The sequence below is a fragment of the Chamaea fasciata genome, unplaced genomic scaffold (genome assembly GCF_029207755.1).
Source record: "Chamaea fasciata isolate MVZ Bird 193981 ecotype frontalis unplaced genomic scaffold, bChaFas1.0.hap1 SCAF_1, whole genome shotgun sequence".
In the NCBI taxonomy this organism is placed as follows: Eukaryota; Metazoa; Chordata; class Aves; order Passeriformes; family Sylviidae; genus Chamaea; species Chamaea fasciata.
Genome location: NW_027094086.1, coordinates 136,180,697 through 136,199,099, shown reverse-complemented (window position 1 = coordinate 136,199,099; position 18,403 = coordinate 136,180,697). Strand labels below are relative to the sequence as shown.

The window sequence follows — 18,403 nt, the reverse complement described above, 5'->3', positions numbered from 1 at the left end:
CTCTCTTATAGATCCAGTATATTGAATGCTTCAGCTGTGTAATAGACTTGAATTGCTACCTAAGAGCTTGAAATGTAAAATCACTTCAGTGTAAACATCAAGCTCATTGATCAGTCACTTAATTCTAGGTTATGCCACTCAGTTCTCCTCCATTTTAATAGCTTTCTCCTCACGTTGCCTTTGTCTGCTTTCTCTCTTAATTCACACATGAACTTATTTTTTATAAATTTATGGTAAATCTCCATCCCAGTTAATTGAAGTTTCTCTTTGGTTTTTAGCTATTTTCTCATCCTGCTTCCTTTTTGCTGATATCTTCGTGTTCGCTTAAAAGAGTGAAAAATGTGTTGATTTAAGGAAGCTATTTTACAGATTGGGAACGCAGCCCCACTTTGTTTCCCCAGTCTGTCATGATGGTGAGGTCCAGGGGGCAGTGGGATATGTGCATTTTGAGTGCTCTGTGCAGGTTCCCCTGGTGCTCTACCTGCCTGTTAGGGCAGTGCAGAGCAGCCCGGGCCCCGTGCTGCTTCTGGGGGCGAGTTCTGATTTGTAGCAAAGCATGAGACCTGTTTTCAGTATACCTTTAAGTACTTCCTTTAGCTGGAAGACAAAGAATATGTCTGAACTCTGTTTACATTTACTTTGTGTAGCTGTGATGTATTAGAAGCATTTGGGGAAATACGAATTTATTTGAACTTTCTTACTTTTCTCTTGGAAGCAGATGGATTAATCCATTTCATCCTCCTAGTTTTACTCAGCTGTCATGACCTGTGTGTTAAACAGTGAAAAGTTAATGCCTTCCTACTTCTTATCATTCCCCAAACTTGAAGCATCCTCTATCTGTTTTGACGTACAAAATGAAAAGCCAGATTTCTCTAGGTAGGGAAGGAAGTTGATCTTCTGTGCCAAACCAGTATGGAAGACACCACTGGTGGTCTAGAGAAAAAAGTTCTGTGGTGTTCTTGTTCTCACAGGGATGTAATGTCGGTCTGTTTATCTAAAACGTTACCTGAGAGGTATTTTTCAGTAGAGATGCAGCAGTGAACAAATACTTACTTGGTTCACCATGAGACCTGTGAAGGTGGAAACAAGATTACTGTTTGGAAATTTTTGTGTAGCTTCTAAACCCATGGATCATAGCTCAACTACTGCTTGTTTATAGCACCGTAGTATGTTGTAGGCCTTGAAATACAGATCAGAGGGCCACAAATACCCTGAAAGTTAGCAGCATTCTCATGAAGGAGAGAAGGTTGGACTTGTCCCCCTGGAAAGAGAAGAAATAAATGACCGTGAGGCAGAGGATGTAGATGCCAGTAAAACTTAACCTGCCAATTTTGTATATTAAACGTTTAAAAACAGCAAGATGGGACAAAGTGCGGTTTTTTTTTTCTCCAGCATTTGACATGATCTTTGGGGGCATAGAGGGGATGAAACTGTATTTACGTTGCTGCAGGTAGTTCCTGTTCCCAAATAACGGGAGTAGGCAGCTTATGAGGAGAAAATGAAGAAAAACGCCCGTCTCATTTTGCATGTTCGCAAAAGTGATGTTTGTTTAGCAGCAGCAGGTCGGGCAGAGGTTCTGTGCCCGGTTTTCGCGGGGATTGCCGGAGCGCTCCGCAGCGGAACGCGGGGTGGAGCCGCGCCGCTGCGAACGGCGCGTTCGGGGCCGGGCGCCGGAGCCACCTGGTGGCGGGTCCCTGAATTGCAGCCAAATAGGGAAAACCGGCCTCGGTGAAGCCCTGCTGAAACGAACTGAAAACACCCTATTGAGAAACACTTTGCTTTTGAACTTTGCACGATAGTTCACTTAATTCGCTTTCCTCTCTGAAAGACTAAGCTAAGGAGATCCAAGCATTTCGTTTTTGTGAAGCAGTGTGTGCCAGTGCAGAAGTGTCTTTTTTTCTATCAGTTTTCAGTGAAAATTTTTAATTACCTGCCCTTTATGCTTTGCCCTTGTCATAGCTTAAGCTTACCTGTTAAAAATAAGGATTTCGTATCAAATTCAGCATTTCTGTATTTTATTAAGTGGGTGTGGATAAAAGCATCACTATTGCTATTACCTTTCATTGAGAGCACTTGAATATTTTTCCAAAGGATCAGAGCACCTAATTAATTCTAGAGGGCAGAAGATAAAAACATGTACCCTGTTTGACATATTCTAACAGTGAAAGAAATATTTTTATGTATTTTAGGTTCTGGTATAGAATTTTGGTATATAGTTAGATCAAGCTCCTGGCTTGTATTAATCTTCTTTTTGGTAAGTAGTAAAGTTTCAAAGCGTTTATAATGGAAGGTAATGCAAATTTGTCCAGGAGATCTCTTAACTAGGAATGACACCAGAGGGAGATGTTGGCCCAAAAGCAAGATTGGGTTGTCAGGCAAAGGAGTTAGGACGCTAGGAGCAGGAGATACCTCAGGGACAGAAGGGAACTACCTCAGCTGTATGCACATGAACAAGAGAGAGCCTGCAGGACAACAGCATGGAGCTCTCATGCCTTTTTCAGGAGCTCGCGGAAGCCCCTGCTCACTCACACAGCGATAACCGACCAGGGGTGGTGGAATATCTCACAGGAGAGGGCCAGGGTGCTGCAGTGGATGAGCAGAGGCACTTTGGGCAGAACAGGTTGGGAGATCGTGGGGGTCAAGTTGCCTTCGTGGTTCAGTTGTGAGAAGAGCAGGGATGCATGGAGCTCTGGCTTGGGATGGATAGGGAGCTGGCTTAGAGCCTGTGGTCAGGATTTGTGGGCAGTTTTGGTGGGTGTCTGCTGCTGCCCTCTCATGGAAGAAGTCGCCGAGGCTTTCTTCAGACAAGTGGTGGAGGATTCACATATGCACGTGCTGCTTCTTATGGGAGACCTTAGCACCCTGTTATCTGCTGGAAGGGCATCACAATAGATTCACCCTAAATATTTTGTAGTTATTATTTTAAGTTTTTCAGTTCTTTTACTACTGTTGCTTCTCCAGGTTGTTGATCTTAAGCCAAGTCATTGAAATGCTTTTCTAACCAGGTGCATTTTATCAGAAGATGCAGATTTTCCAGAGTGGATTACTTGGTCCATAATTGGAAACTTTTATCAGCTTCTACTGATTTCCATAGAATCTCTGTTATACTGACCAGCCTATATTACATATTTCGTGGAGTTAATAACTCGGAGTATTTATTTTGTGTATTTTGAGGATGGCTTGCCATCAGTTTGCCATTCCTCCTCTTTTCTGGAGTTGCCCTGTTTCAGTACTCATTTATTTAAGTGGTATCTACAGATAGAAGTCTTTCAGAAGAGCGTATTAGGAATATTTGGAGCCAGACTGAAAAATATCTGTACCTATTAAAAACCTAGCATTCTTATTAAAAGCTTGCACTGTCAAGATGCGATGAGTGGAGCTGAAGGAAAACTTCATGCAGTTTGATTGTGCATTTAGTACGATTCTATATCTTATTGTCCTTCAGACATTACTTAAAACTGTAAATGGCAAAATACAGGTTTTGTACATATGAAGGTAGTTTCTTGTATGTTGTCCTAAAACATGTTTTCCGTTAAAAAGGTTTGGCTTGGTGATCATGATTAAAGTGAACAGTGATAAGCATAAAGAAATAGACTGAAAGAATTTTATCTTTCAATAGAACTAAGCTATTTTGTGTCTAACAGTACGTGGGAATCTAGTGTCATTATAATTCAGTATCTTTTTTTTTTTTAATATGATGTTCTTGCTTTTTGTACTTTCATCTCTATTTCTATGTAGAAGTACCTGCAGCAACTAGGAGATCCTTTTCCCATAAAAATTAAAGTCAACTTAGGTATTACTCAGTGTATTTTTCTGTAGAGATCCAGCATGCACTTATTAATGATACAAGTTTGTTTGTTTGTTTTCTTTAATGTGCCTAAGTATGTACAAAACTTTCTACCCTTCAGTTGTCTAGGCTAAATAGTTGCAATTTATTACCTGGCCTTCTTCAGCTCTGTATAAATTTGTTTTGACAGGGTAGAGCCTTTGAGGGTGGAAAAAGCTCTTTTTCCTGCATTACTGCTGGTTACATAAGGCCTGGAGTTTTTAATATTTCATTTCTTTTAACAGACTGTTGATTTCTGTGATGTAGCTTGTGTTCTCCCAGGATTTAATTTAATCCCATGGTTTTTAACAATCATGGTCTATCGGATCAATCTGTTATGAAATAAACATTGTGCCTGGGATGATGGGAACGAGGTAGATTAGACCAAGGGGATGAATGTGAAAGCAAATATTTGGAAAGGTCATAGATGGCTGGGGTGATGTGGTCCAAGGTATGTGAGAGTATAGTTAGGAATAAAAGGCAAGAGGTGTGTAATAATAATGCTTCAGGATAGTAGGACAGTAAATTGCTTTTTTTTTGTGTAGTTTTGATCCAAGTTAATTTTTCAACACCTAAATGTTGAGAATGCTAAATGAGGGCAGTTCAATTTTCCACTGAAACCAGAGCTTGAAGATTCCTTGTTCCCTTATAGTACAGCCACAATGTCTCGTAGATTTGCCTTCTAGCTTGTCGCATGTATAATGTTTTTCAGTGGTTTCTGTTGAGTTCAAATCATCTTTGACTTTGAATAAAAGCATGACGTGTAATTTCCAATGATTTAAGGGAGAGTCCGTAGATTCACTACTACAGATAAAAATTGTACTGCTCTGTGTTTATCTAAGGACTACAGTAAACCCTCTAGACTAGTCATAGATTAAATTTTAAACCTGAAAAGGTTTCATTTCAGACAATTGAGTAAAGTCATAGTAATGGCAAATAATGCAATGAGAAAACATAGTTTTGGAGTGTTTGTAACTTAGCAGAAACTGTGTTAGGTATTTTCCATAACATTGCTGAATTATTTTCTCATCTTCTCCCCATACCTTGGCATGTCAATATGGTTGAGATTGTATTAGTCAAATGGTTTAACAGAAAAGTAAGCAGAAGAAGAAACACCATTTTGGAATTACCTAATCAAAATGCCAGAGGTGCTTTGAGAAATAAGAATGTATTTTTCCTGTGTTAAAGAGTTGAATGCCAGGTGTTTCTCTGCTAAATGACTCAACAGCACTAATGTACTTATCATGTTCTTTCAGAGGCTCATCCCTGGCACTGTATTTCAGCGAGTGTTTTTCAGTTGAGTTGCTTTGAGCTTGACAGTGGGGAAAATAAGCTCTGCTGGGAGTGGACTGGGACCTTTGGGCTCCTTTTCCAGAGTGGATTGCTGGCGGAGAAATGCTTACTATGTATGAAATTCAGTTTGAAGATTATAATATGCAGAATGATCTTTAGTTGGATTCCCTCAGTTAGATGTAATCCTGACAGGTTTGTGATTTATATTTAATTAAATGAAATCTCAGTTAATAAATATAAGTTCTGCTGTACTTTCAGCAACCTTTTTTGAGTAGTTTGGGAATGATTAACAGGTTTTTGACTGAGTAATCAATTTGAAGCATTTGCCCTGCTGTATCTATTCCCCTCCCTTTGCCTGAAAGGCATCCCAAGAATCAGTGCCACTCAGCATTGTTGAACCAGTGGAGCTCAAATGCCTTGGATACCCAAAAGCATACTTGTAGATCTTCATGCTCAAGAGGAATGTTCTCCTCCTTGAGTCAGAGAAAGATGTGCATAAGAGCTTGTCTTAATTGATTAATCGGAGGTGTTTCATGAGGCAGATTTTTTAAATGTAAAAGTCATCCTTTTGCTATCTACTGAGCATAGTGCTGGGACTAAAAATGTTCTACAAAAGTTATTTTACGAACCTCTATAGACTTTCTTGAATCTCTGTGTTATCAGGATTTCTAAGCACAGTTCAGCTGTCCTGAGCAGATTTTTTTTTCCTCCCCTTGAGGAAGAGGAAAAATGGCATGTTTTTAAGCAATGGTTAGTTGAGACTTGGTTAGGAAGTCTTACAAACACTATATTGTGTTCCTGTACTTGCTGGTTTGTGCTCCGCAGGTCAAAAGAAAGGAAGAGCTCTGTCAGCAATAGCACTTTGGCATGAGACTTTTTTTTTTCCCTATTCAGAAGGTAAAGGTTGTCTTTTTCATAGTCTTTGTGACTCAGATGTTTTAATCTGTGTTTTATATCCAAAGGTTAATGACTTCAGAGAAATGAAGTGCTTGTTGCTATGTTGTAGTGTGTTGGTAGATTCGATAGCATAACTTCTGTCATATCATTTTTTTTTCCAGGTGAATCATAGATCAGTAGAGTAATACTGTCTGGTCTGCAGAGAGTAGTTTAAAAACTAAGTCACAGTTACTGCATTTGATACAACACTAGTTATGTTCCTTGTAGTAGTTGTATTTCAAACTAGATTTTTAGGGGATTAAGCTAGAATTGGCACTTAGATAAGATTAATTTCTTTGTCAAATTTGGGGGAGTTAGGAGAAGCTTTGCTGAATATCACCCCACAGATGTCAGTTTTAAGTATTACCTAGTCTTAATTCTACTGTTCCATTTGAAAATAGTAATATCTTCTTTTAACATTCCCTTTTTTCAGGGAGAGGATGTTTGAATTCTACTGTTTTGCAAGTGTGATGGTGGTTAGTGCAACATATTCCCCTCTGCCACTTGTGGCCTCTTAAACATTTGTCAGGAAAGCTTCCTTGTAACTTGCAGTGGGAGACTTGCTTTCTCCTGTCAGACTGTGAAGGCTTTATTGACTTGAAGTCTCAGCTCATAGATCCAGGTAGTATAAAGGTTAGATCATAAATGATTCTATGATACATGTTATGAATAAAGTCTTTATTTTGCAGTCATTTGAATAAAAGTTAAGACACTAATTTTAGTTTCTAGATTTTACTGTGATCTCTGTCGTTACTGTAGGTGGCATTGTAGTCTCTGTGATTAACTCAGAGATTTGTATAGAATTATGAAAAACGTATTGGCTCGGAAAAACCTTGTTGCAATCAGTTGGTTTTCTGTATTTGTCTTGCGATTGATTTAGAGGTGTTTGTGTTTCTTCAGGCTACTTTTTCTTAACTTCGGTTGTCTAGACTAAGGACCTGATTATTAAGAGTCTCCTGAGTCCTTACCATCCTTGTTTAAACCAGTGAATTTTTGTCTTGAGCCATCTATATACTTGGGGATTTATTTTTATTTCCGTATTTCTGATGATGCTGAATCTCTGAATTAAAAGTTCAGACACCACTTTGCTATTTCTCAAGTTCTGTTTTCATTTGGATAACATCATTGAAGGGAGTTTGCAACATCATTGCACTGCAAGGAGTATTTTAGTTATTCTCTTAGCAAAACTACACCACTGCCTGGACAAAATCTTGCCTTTGAGTTTATACTGACTGATGACCGTTTTTCATGCTGGAAGTTTTCGTGTGCTTACAAAACTTAACACAGGAAAGGATAACTTAATGGGCTTTTCATTTTCTGATCAGCTGAGTTGTGTGCTTACCAACTTTATTTGCTTTTCTTCTTTTTATTGCCCTAATGTAAGACTGCATCTCTCTTTATAGCTACATTGAAGAGAGAATGAAGTAAAAATGAAGTTCTTTTTACAGAAATTGTGCTTTTCATCTGTGCTGTTTCCTTGCATATGTGAATGTGTTACTGGCAGCTCACACTTTGTCTGTTCTTTGTGTGTGCATGATGTCTCATTTTTCATTTGCAGTTGAAGATTTGAGAGAAGTTGTTGTATTTGCTGGTAGCCTGCAATGTAATGCTCAATTACAAAGTATGTTGTTTTCCTTACAAAAGTATGGAGAAGGAGGAAGGAGGCAAAATCATATGCAGTAGTGAGCACTGGAACAGCACAAATAAGGCTTTTATGTCTTAACAAACTAGAGGTCTGAGGTGCTTTTACTGCTCTTTGTTGCATCACCCTTGTTGTCAGGAATTGCTGGCATGCTCCAAAAAATTGGTCTTTTCAGTATTAGAAACAAAAATGGTGAATTCTGACAGTATGTAGTGCAGAGTTAGAGAACTTAGTGTAAAACACTTGGCTGTGATGCTCTGTTCTAGATTGTGTTGTTTAGGAGGAGGGAAGTTCAAGCTCTCATTTCTAGACAGCATTTTGCTTTTGCCTGATAATTGCGTGCAGACAGGACCACGTGGAGATTTAAGCATAGTTAAATCAGAGTGTAGTGAATGTTAAATTTTGAGATATGAGGTGAGTTATTAGATAATCCATTTTACTTGAGGTTTATTTCCATGATGATTGAGCGCACATCTTCAAGATTTATTCCCCTCAGCTGGGCTGAAGAAAGTGCTGTTAGCTTCTACTGTCATAAAATACTGCTTAGCTTTGCTTGAGTTTCAAACTCAAAGTATAAATGTACATTTTGAGGTTATGTATTGAAGGGAGTTCATTTATATGTTACTGATTTAAAAAGTTTTGGTTTGTATCCAAGTATGTAGAAGATCAAGGAGAAATGAAGAAAAAGCATGTATTTATCTACCAGAGCTGGAGAGTTGTAAGATTTCTTCTTGTTTCTACTTGTATATGGATAGTGCTGAATAGTAAAATGAACGTGCAAATGTAATCAACATTTTGATCCTTTCATCCTGATTCTTTTACCCCTAAATCAATTTTTAATGTGGTGGTTGACCTTCTTTAGGAAGTAAGAATGACTGTTCAATATAGCTTCCTCCTGCAAGTAGGACAAGCAACCGAGTTTAATGTGCAATTAGCTTTCTGAATTGATTGATAAAATAGCTGTGGAAATGTGAAGTGAGTGCCCATAATGTCTCAGTGTAGCTGACAGACAGGTCAGAAGTCAAATGTCAGGGAAGCCTGCAGTCTCTGGTCTCTATAAATTGTGGCAAGGTTCCCCTCTTAATCAGAAGTGAGAAGTGTGTAAAAGGAGTTCTGTGTTGCGTACTGAATGGGAGTAACTTTATCTGCCTGACCTCTTGATTTGCATGTTCAGGTATGGACAAGGCATAAAGCAGCCACTTGAGTGTTAAGCAAACTGGCTGTAGGCCACTAACACTTTTTTGAGGAGTATTACATAAAGGAAGCTGAGGTGTGATAAATTAAATGTGCCATAGGAGCTGTATTATTTTTGGTTTTATTGCCACTTTTGGAAATGTATGTGTCTTCAGTAAAAGATAAGTGGCAGCTTATCTTTTACTGGGAAGGATGGCAGCTGGGAAGGATGTTTGGTGGTCCTATAAAAGCTCATATTTTAACTTCATTCTCATAAGCGGTTGAACCAACCTTTTGTTCATGGCATCTGGGTAGATTAATCTTGGAGCTTCTCTAAACTTGCTGAAATGTTACTGGCTTTTTAAAGGACAAGCCCCATCATATGTTCAGTGTCTATTTCAATCTACAGATTAAAAATGACAGATATTAACTTTGGCTCACAAAGAGCATTTTGTATGTCTTGTAGCTGTATCCCGCTAATCAAATTTTAAGTATTTGGGGACTGAGCTGCCAGCTGGAGTTTCTTGATTTGTAATTCAGTTGCTATATATATAGTATTTATCTGATTCTATCAAGTAAACTTTTTGATTATTTGCTCCCAATCGGGAACTATTTTGAGAAGGCCATTTAGAGCCAAATGAGTGAGCCATTCTGTTGAACTGTTTTGTGGTAAAATGGCAGGACACTGAGGAGATCTGCACAATGAAGGCATTAGGCTAAAACTAGGATCTGAAAAATGTGAATCAGAGTCAGAGGATAATCTGTTTTTTTGCAATTTATTTAAAGTTTTTCAAATGAACTTTGCCCACATGGAAACTGAACTAAAAAAAGAGGTTAAGGGGCCTCCTTATTTATATTCAATAAATACTACTGTGATTTATTCAACATTTTAGGTGGGACGTTTAAAACTGTGGGGAAAGTACTTCCAAAAGCGGGGCAATTTGTGCCTAAGTCAAAGGTCAGCCATTTCAGAAATGGTTAGAACCTAATAATGCCAGCTTTAAGGAGTTTCTTTTATCAGCAATGCCAGTTTTAAGTAATTCCTTTGTTCTTTCATGCTGTTCCTTCCTTTCCTGCAGTTTAAGCCTCTGTCTCTCCACTATGCTGGGGTTTCCTGCTAAACTGGAACACAGACCCAGCTTATTTTTGTGTCCTGTGAGTTCCCTGGGCTGGCTCATCACGTGGCCTCTAAAGGTGGCACTTCATTAGCTGGGAGTGAGCAGCAGGAATAGTCACTGGAGCCCGGAGTTGGAGTGAGCAAGGCTATCAAAGCCAGCTCTGGCACTGTAAGACTGTGTGTATCTGGCTGTAGCCTTTCAAGTTCTGCCTCTGGTTCTGTGAGCACTGGACCTTGCAGGGCCATTATGGATGTATTTATTTATTGATTTTTTATAATTTCTGGGTGGTTTTCTTTGTGGCTGTGTCAAATATTGGCGGGTTTTTTTTTGGGGGGGGGGTTAGTTTTGGTTTTTTAACTTCACTGTCATAATAATTCCATGAGTGAAGCTGTGTAGATGCTGTAAAATGGCTTACTCCAGCTGTGTGCAAATGTAGGACAAGCAACACTGTATTTTAGCCTGCTGTATAACTGTGGAGTTTTTTGTTTGTGTTTTTGTTTGTTTTACTGTACACCCACCCACCCTCCTCTCTTGATTTTCAGAAGCTGTGGCTACTTAAAAAGAATTATTTAGCTTTGGTGACAGGCATGTAAAATCGAAAGGTACCTGTGTTTCTAGAAGTGTAGAAATTGTCTGTTGAGAAAGCAAGAAAATATAGCGGTACGTGGTTTCTAACTACTGTAGAGTAACTTGAAGTTACGTATATACAGATACGTACAGCATATGCAGACATATGCTGTGCATATAATTTGAATTCTAGATTTCTTTTTGAACCTTGTTAAATCTTCAGGAAAACTTCAGACTTCATCTTGGAGTTCCTGAAAAAGTGTTGGAAAATCACTTTTGTGGTCCATGGGAACTGTAAATCAATGTTATGTTTTTTCCTTTCAAGGGAAGATTTTAAAATTTTATTTTTCAGTTTCCATTACAGTACTATTTCTTTGCATGTCTCTCTGAATGCAGCAGGATTGCATCCCAAAATATTATGAAAGTTAAAACATTGCTATGAAGTATGATGAAAGGCTGTTAAGAAATATTCTTTCTTTCTCAGGAAAACAAAGAAATAGACTGGAGCCAATGGATACCATATTCGTTAAACAAGTTAAAGAGGGTGGACCTGCTTTTGAAGCTGGGCTGTGCACAGGTACTGTTCATTAACATGTTTATGTACATGATGTTAAATACGTATGATTTAAGTTGCTACTACCTAGTTCTATCTTCCATTTAAATCTTGTTCTTTCCTTTAGGAGCTTTTAAGTGGTCCTCCAGTGTTTTTCAATGTGGAAGCACTGTCTTGCTTATTAAGGCATTAAAGTCTTATTCTTTTGATTTGCTCTCCTAGAGAGTAAGAAAACACGTGAAGAAGAGGTAAAAAAGGAAAATAATACCTGTAGGCTCCTATTTCTTTGGTTTGGGACAAATTGGTAACCTGAAAACATTCAGGTCTTCATACAGAAAATAAAATTTTTCTACTCTACCTCCTTTAAATCAAATAGGAACAGTCCAGGTCTCTCGTTACAAATTTCTATTCAGTTGCTCATTTAATCAAGCTGGAGAGCAGAAGACATGGAGGGGTTTTTGTGAACTGTGTCATACCTTTACTTAAGTGCTAAAAGAAGAAAAAAGCTGTATTAGAATCGAAAATCTTACAGGTGATAAAGTTACATACATAGATGGATGCCGCTATGAATACAGGTTTCTTAAAAATATGGCAAAACTTCTATTCTATGAAAGGCTTACGCTTGTGTCAGTAATGGTATGTTGATAGTTATGTACCTCAATTTGACTGGAATAGAATAAGTTTTGTATGTTCTTCCTAAAGAAATGCAAAGTTTCTAAGTTGATCAGTTTAAAAACAGTTCTAGATCCTACTTGTACACCATAAGGGTTTGAACTCCTCCTAAGATAGTTATTTAGAGAAGGGCTACTTTGGCAAAATTTGATTGCTATTATATAAAGATGTTTTTGGCTTGATAAAACGCAGCATATGTTGAATTTGTACAGAGAAACCATGTCAATTTCTACTCTGTTCAGTGTCTGCCAAATTGAGTGAGATGAAATCTGTAGAGAATATTTTATTTTTATTTAGAGAATATTTTATTTTAGTTATAGAAGAGATTTTTAGGAGCCCAAAATAAAGAGCAGAAAATAAATGAGACAACATATTTTTATTAACTAGAATATTCTTCTTAAACACACTGCTTATAGCAGTTACATCTAATTAGGTCATGCCAGTATTTCTTGTTTATGAATTTTAGGGTGAAATATATTATTAAATCTCTGTCTAGGTATTATAAAACATTCAGGGAATAATGAGCCAGATAGTTTGCTTAACCTCTCATGCAGACACTACATACATTTATTTCTTTTTCCTAATGTAACATTGCTCTGTTTCATGGTCGCACAAATGAAAGTACTTGATTATTCAGAATGAGTTTAGGAAGTTATGTTTGTTAATTCTTATTTCACTGCTGCAGGGTCCTTTGTAATACTGAAAGTTTCAGCGTAAGTTTCATCACCTGGGATAAATGAGCTCCATTTCAGGAGCTTACTTGGCTGCTTCTCATCAGAGAACTTAAAATATTCTTGCAAATTTAAGCAATAGAGAAAGGTATCCTAAACGTAAGACACTCCATTCTGAAGTATTTTTGAATACTCCTGTAAAATCATCTTTGTTAGAGTTAGGTAATACTTCTCCCATATTTAACCTCTAATGCATTTCATCAAAAAATAACGGATATATAGGAGTTTGTAAATATTAGAAATATCGAAATACAGACAGCCAAAGCACATCTATATTTCCCATGTCTTGATCTTTGTGCTGTCATTTATCTATATGCAAAAATATAAAGAATTAAAATGTACATGGAAAGGGCATTCTGTTTAATTTCTACTTCGATCAAAATACGTAGCAGGCTACCAGACTGATGGAGAGCTGTTAGAAAAAGACTTCATGTTTCTGTATCTTTTTTTGCACTACAGTCACTGACTTCCCCTTCCCACATATCTGAAACAGAACAAAGTTGTACTTGCAGAGTTGTCTGTGCTCATGTCATTTATATAACCAGCTCTGCAGTGTGTCCTCATCAGATCTTTTGGCAGATCCATGGGATGCATATTTCAAGTAGACTCGTGTCACTGCTGTGAAGAATAAAAGCTGCACAAGTATAGATAAAATTATATGACCTACTCTAATGATAGTCCTAATTATAGTTTTTAGTGGGAATACTGAGTGAAAATCTGTGGCAATGTAGCCCACATTACAGGCTGTTCTTAAACAACCTGGAAATGAGCCAGTTGAAGTCCCAGAGACAGATCTGGTGTGTTCTGGGGAAGTTTTGCAGTAGGACCTAGCCAGGACAGGGATCAGACCTTGTTGCCACCAAGCTTGCTTTCATTGCTTAGGAAGAAGGAGAAAAAGCTCCAGGTTCTTTCAGGCAAGAAGAAAGGTGGTAACCAGTGGATGAAGGGGAATAGGTAAACTTTTATGAAGTTGAAAATACCACACCAGTTTATTGGCATGATGTTTACTTTAAGTGAGCAGACAAAAAGTCAGATCTGTGTAGTTTGTTAATCCATGAGGTCTGTATGACAAACCTCCACAGAGCACAAGCATTAAAGCATTGTTGTCCCCAAGACAAGCTGAGTAGTCAGAGTGAACAGCTTTTTCCTTGCTTTAATTTGACCATGCCAGAAACACAAAAAGGACTTTCAGTTTCTAAAGCAGCGTTGAAAAAGCCATTGCCTTTGCATCACTTTGCACTGGTCCTTCCTTTCAGCTCTTCTTCCTCTAGTAGCTTTTTGAGGCTCCCTGCCTGTAGTCCTTCAGACCATTTTCTCCTCGTTAGGAAATTCAAGATACCTTTCTGCTCTTCTGGTCAAAAGAACGGGATACGTTTTTCATCACAGGCTAAAAATAGCTCTACACAATATATTTGATATTTAATTTATGAGACTATATGAAATTCTTAACTTGGAAAGAGTAACAAAGTATTTGGAGAATTTTTTTTTTTTTGAGGAAGACTAACGAATTTAACATGGGTATTCTTGATTATTGTGAGGTATGGAAATACAAAATAAAAACTGTTTAAAAAACGTCTAGACAAACTAATTTGAGTTATATTTTTTCCCTCTACAGGTGACAGAATTATAAAAGTCAATGGAGAAAGTGTTATTGGGAAGACATATTCTCAAGTCATTGCTTTAATACAGAATAGGTAAGATAATAGTATTATCATTATGTGCCACACTTCTTCTATACTGAGCATGAAATGACCACTTACGGGAGTTTTGAAAAGTCATCGTATTACTAAATTTTCATTCATACACACTCACTTACATTATTTCTTTTTTCATATATTTGCTACTTGCTGAGAAAAGTGTGAAAATAGGTGTGCTGAAGTGTACCGCAGTCTTTTTATTGTCAGTACTTGGCCCTTGTTAGCAAATAACATCAAGTGTTACAGTGTGGAGGCAGATGAGTCTGCCAGGCCTCAGCCCTGGAGGGATGTTCCTTGAATGGAATATGATAAGCTCATCTCAGCTCTCCCTGGGAGAAGAGAGCCCTTAGATGAGGCAGTTCTCTTTCAGCGCAGAGCAAGGCACCCACAATGCTTTGAGATACCTTTCCAACCCATTGGTTCTTCCCTTTTGGTACCACCCCTGCTTTCCCCCATAAATACCCCAGAGTTCACCCTGCTCAGCAAGGAGCTGCCATCCCTGGCCACTCTTTGCAGGGTGCTGGATAATAAAGGCTACCCTGTGGAATCACTGTAGGGTACTCCTGTCTCTCTGTCCCTGAGTCTGTCTGGGAGAACCTCACAAGGCAGAGCTGGAGTCACTGCTGAGGGCTGGAGTTGCTGCCGAGGGCTGGATCACTTGCAGCCCCTGGCTGCGCCTCGCCGAGGCTGCCTGGCGGCTGGAGACTGCCCGAGAACCCAGAAGGCTGTCTCTAGTGAGACCTTTCTCTCTGGAAGATTGCTGTCCAGATCAGACTACAGACTCCACGGCTGTTCACGTTAGGGAGGGAGTTTGAACCGAAAATAGACAGATTAGGTATACGTACATATGTCAATTGGAAAAGAGGATTATAAAATCCACCTTGCTTATGAGATCTAAGAACTAGAAATCAACATATCTGGTGAAGGAAAAAATTTATGCTGCTGCACACCTGCAGAATATCTGCAGTAAGTCTTTGCTTTTCTCTGTTTTGCAGCAAGTTATGAACCTGGCTCAGAGTTGAGAAAATACTAATATTTACTGCTCTTGCAGCTCACAAGCACTTGTGAAATCATGTCTATGCATGAGTGTAGATACTCTTTCATGTTTCATGTCTGCCTCTGTTTTTACAGTTTTCTTGTTGTCAATTTCTGTTCTATAGCAACAAGTTTCTGATATAATAGTGAGTTATGTGGCCAAAGATGTATCATGATCAGCATGAAAGAATGTTTTCTAAGTACATCTCATGTGTCATATTTTTAGAGGCTCATCATGTGTTAAAACTTAGATACGCTTACTGCTCGAAGAAGGAAAAAGCAGATTCTAATCTTCCTATTTCATTCAAGCTTTTGTTCAACGTGTACATCTCGGGTGGTTTGTGTCTCTGTGGTTTTGTTTTGGATGTTTATTGTTCTGGTTTTTTTTTTATAAACAACAAAACTGTGTTCAGAGATGTGAGGGATGAGGTAGGCTGAAACGTGTTTTGTGTCATAAATGCTGTCTGTACAGGAGCTGGACAGATGGGCTTTTTTATTTCCTTCACTGGACATAACACTAGCTATGCATTGTTTCTTTATTTTGTATTTTTCCAAGCAGCACTATTGTACAATGGTTTATACCCAAGATATAGTGTATGCCCAGCTATGTAGATCAGTCTTAACTCTCTTAATCTGAGAAAGAGACCAGTCACATCTTTGAGTGGCCTTTGTGGTCAGTGATTCTTGACTCTAGGTGTGCCTGTAAATTGAGTTTATTTTCAGTGAGTGTAGGTAGTGAACCATTCAGAAGAACTGAACCCCTGCCTACTGTGGATAAACTGGGGACACCTGAACAAGGCCTTATCAGTGGTTATCTAGTGCAGCCAGGCAGGGTGTAGAACACTGCTGCATCTGTCCCCCTGATTTCCATGAGGGCAGGGAGGATGAAGGGATGCTATTGTTTGTTAGGAGAGAACAGTTTGTTTTCTCAAGCCAGTTGTGTGCATCACAGAAGATTGTTACAAAAGGTTGTGTGTATCCTTGAGCATTTCATACAGCATATACAACTATCAGGAAGTCTACAGCTGAACCTCTTAGGATAAACAGATAAATATTAATTCTAGTCCATAAAGAGAGTTCAGACTCCACATCAGGTGTATCTTGTAGCTTCCAGGCAGTACTTGTGTGACTGAAGAATCAGCTGTCTCTCATTCTTTGCTTGAAAACAGTATTTTTGAGCTCAGAGCAGTTTGGTCTGAACGTAAGTTTTTTACTTCTTAGGCTGCCATTTCATGGCAAATAAAATTGCATTATGATGCATGCTGCTCTTGCATTAGCACTGCCACCTGGGTCAGACTGATGGTGTGCTGTGCCATTATCCTCTATGATAATATCCAGGAAAGATTTCTTTGAAGTCCATGAAAACACTGGAACGTGAAATCACTCAGAGTGATTGAGTGGTCAGATAATACCAGCCCACTTTCTCTAAATCCTTGGTTCAGGAAATTGCTAAACCACAGATTTTATCTTCATTGCTTGATTTAATAATTCTTGATAGGTTGGCCTTGCACAAATTCACTCTTGAATGTACTTACTACACTCCTCACATTAAAAGCACCCAACGACACAGCTTTTTGCTGTGTTTTGTGTCTTAGCTGATCTTTCATCCAGCACACCTTGGCTTCTTTAGTTGGCCTTGTGAAAGCAGCTTGCTGAAAGGCCTTCTGAAAGGCTGAGTTGTCAGCTGAAGTATTTTTAAGACTAAAGACAGTTTCCTTCATAGTCTAAAATGTTCTGTGTTGGTTTTCTAGACATTATAATTGCTGTACTTTTATTGTTTTTAATTACTCATTCACACATTGATGAGCGTAAATGCTTATTCTTTTGCCATTTTAATCATCTTCAGAGCAAGTTTTAAGGTTACAACGCATTTCATCCTCTCTTCTCTCTAAAGAGAGTGCTTCCCCACTGCTCACTGTTCAGCTGTTTGCAATAAAACTTAGTGCAGGCTGGCAGATTTTTTTTAGATTACTTCTGTGTCTCCATTTATATAGCAGCTTATTATTTTTCTAAAAAGTTGTTTAATTTTAGCTGCTTGTCTTCATTATATAATGCTGCAGACATCAGAAGTTAGCTGCTTTAGTTGAAATGAATACCCATGTCTTCCAGTGGGTCTTAAGGATGGGATATGATTCAGCCATGCTCTGTACTGTTCCCAGAAAAGTTTCAAGCTGTGTCTAGCATGTTTTCTATTTTCCTCTGCTTGGAGATAGCAAAATTAAAGGTACACTGATTATTTCCTCTGGGAGATGAAAGGCACACCTTGGAAGAGTTGCTAGAATTAACTGCAGTCCTGTAAAATTGACCACAACTACACTTTAAACTTTACGTTTCCTACTTCTTGCCAACAGTTGCTGGTTTGGTCCATTAAGAATTTATTTTTATCTGTTTACATATATAATCAACTTCGAGATATTTTGATTGCTAACATAAGCTCTGTCAATTATTTATGATTCCAAGTAAAAGAAGAAACAGATTCTGATTTGCAACTTCTCTCCCCCCTCCCTGCCCTTTTTTTCTTAAACTGTGGAATTTGAATAATTGTTTATTCTGCTGCTTTTTTCAAACTGTTCTTGCAAGTGTTTGTTTTACTCAGAATTGCACAGAGTTTAGCTACTGAATCTGTTTCATTAATACAAAAAAAAGCATCAGAAGATAGACTTCATGATTGGTGCTTTAGTTTGATGACTTGGAATCAAGACATTTGAATTTAACTCTCAGAATGTGTAACGAAATGAATTGGATTGATAAATACCTTTGAGAGTTCTGAGTACTATGTCTGGAGCTCCAGTGTAGACTATCACTTTGTGTGGTGGTTCTTACTAACACTTTCTAGTTCATAATTTCCATTTACATTATATTGTGCAATAAACCTGAAGTCTTCCTTCCTTTCTGATATGAGAATTAAAAAAAATCCTGAGAGCATGTCATAAAGTAAGAATATCCAAATTGTCTTCAAAAGGTTCTTCAGGCAGACAGGAGTAGAACAGTTAACTAGTTATTTGAATTATGTGTAAAACCTTGTTTCTGAATGGAACCCTTTAATCTTCTGAATGTCATCTAAAAAGATGTTAATTGTGTCAATGAATTTAAGCCCTTTCTTAAAAAGGGAGAGGAGGGGGAAACATGCAAAATACTTTATGGTTTGTTCTGTGTCAAA

General features: G+C 38.2%; 1 protein-coding gene across 2 annotated transcripts in view; it reads left to right on the top strand.

Annotated features, from left to right (window-relative positions):
- The window catches only part of ARHGAP21 (Rho GTPase activating protein 21), a 112,926-nt gene that overhangs the window by 51,773 nt on the left and 42,750 nt on the right, over positions 1-18,403 (top strand). For both annotated transcript variants that reach the window (XM_066199130.1, XM_066199137.1), the window contains 2 exons: positions 11,040-11,132; positions 14,127-14,205. In XM_066199130.1, the coding sequence (XP_066055227.1) occupies positions 11,040-11,132; positions 14,127-14,205 (172 nt within the window). The remainder of the gene's footprint in view (positions 1-11,039; positions 11,133-14,126; positions 14,206-18,403) is intronic.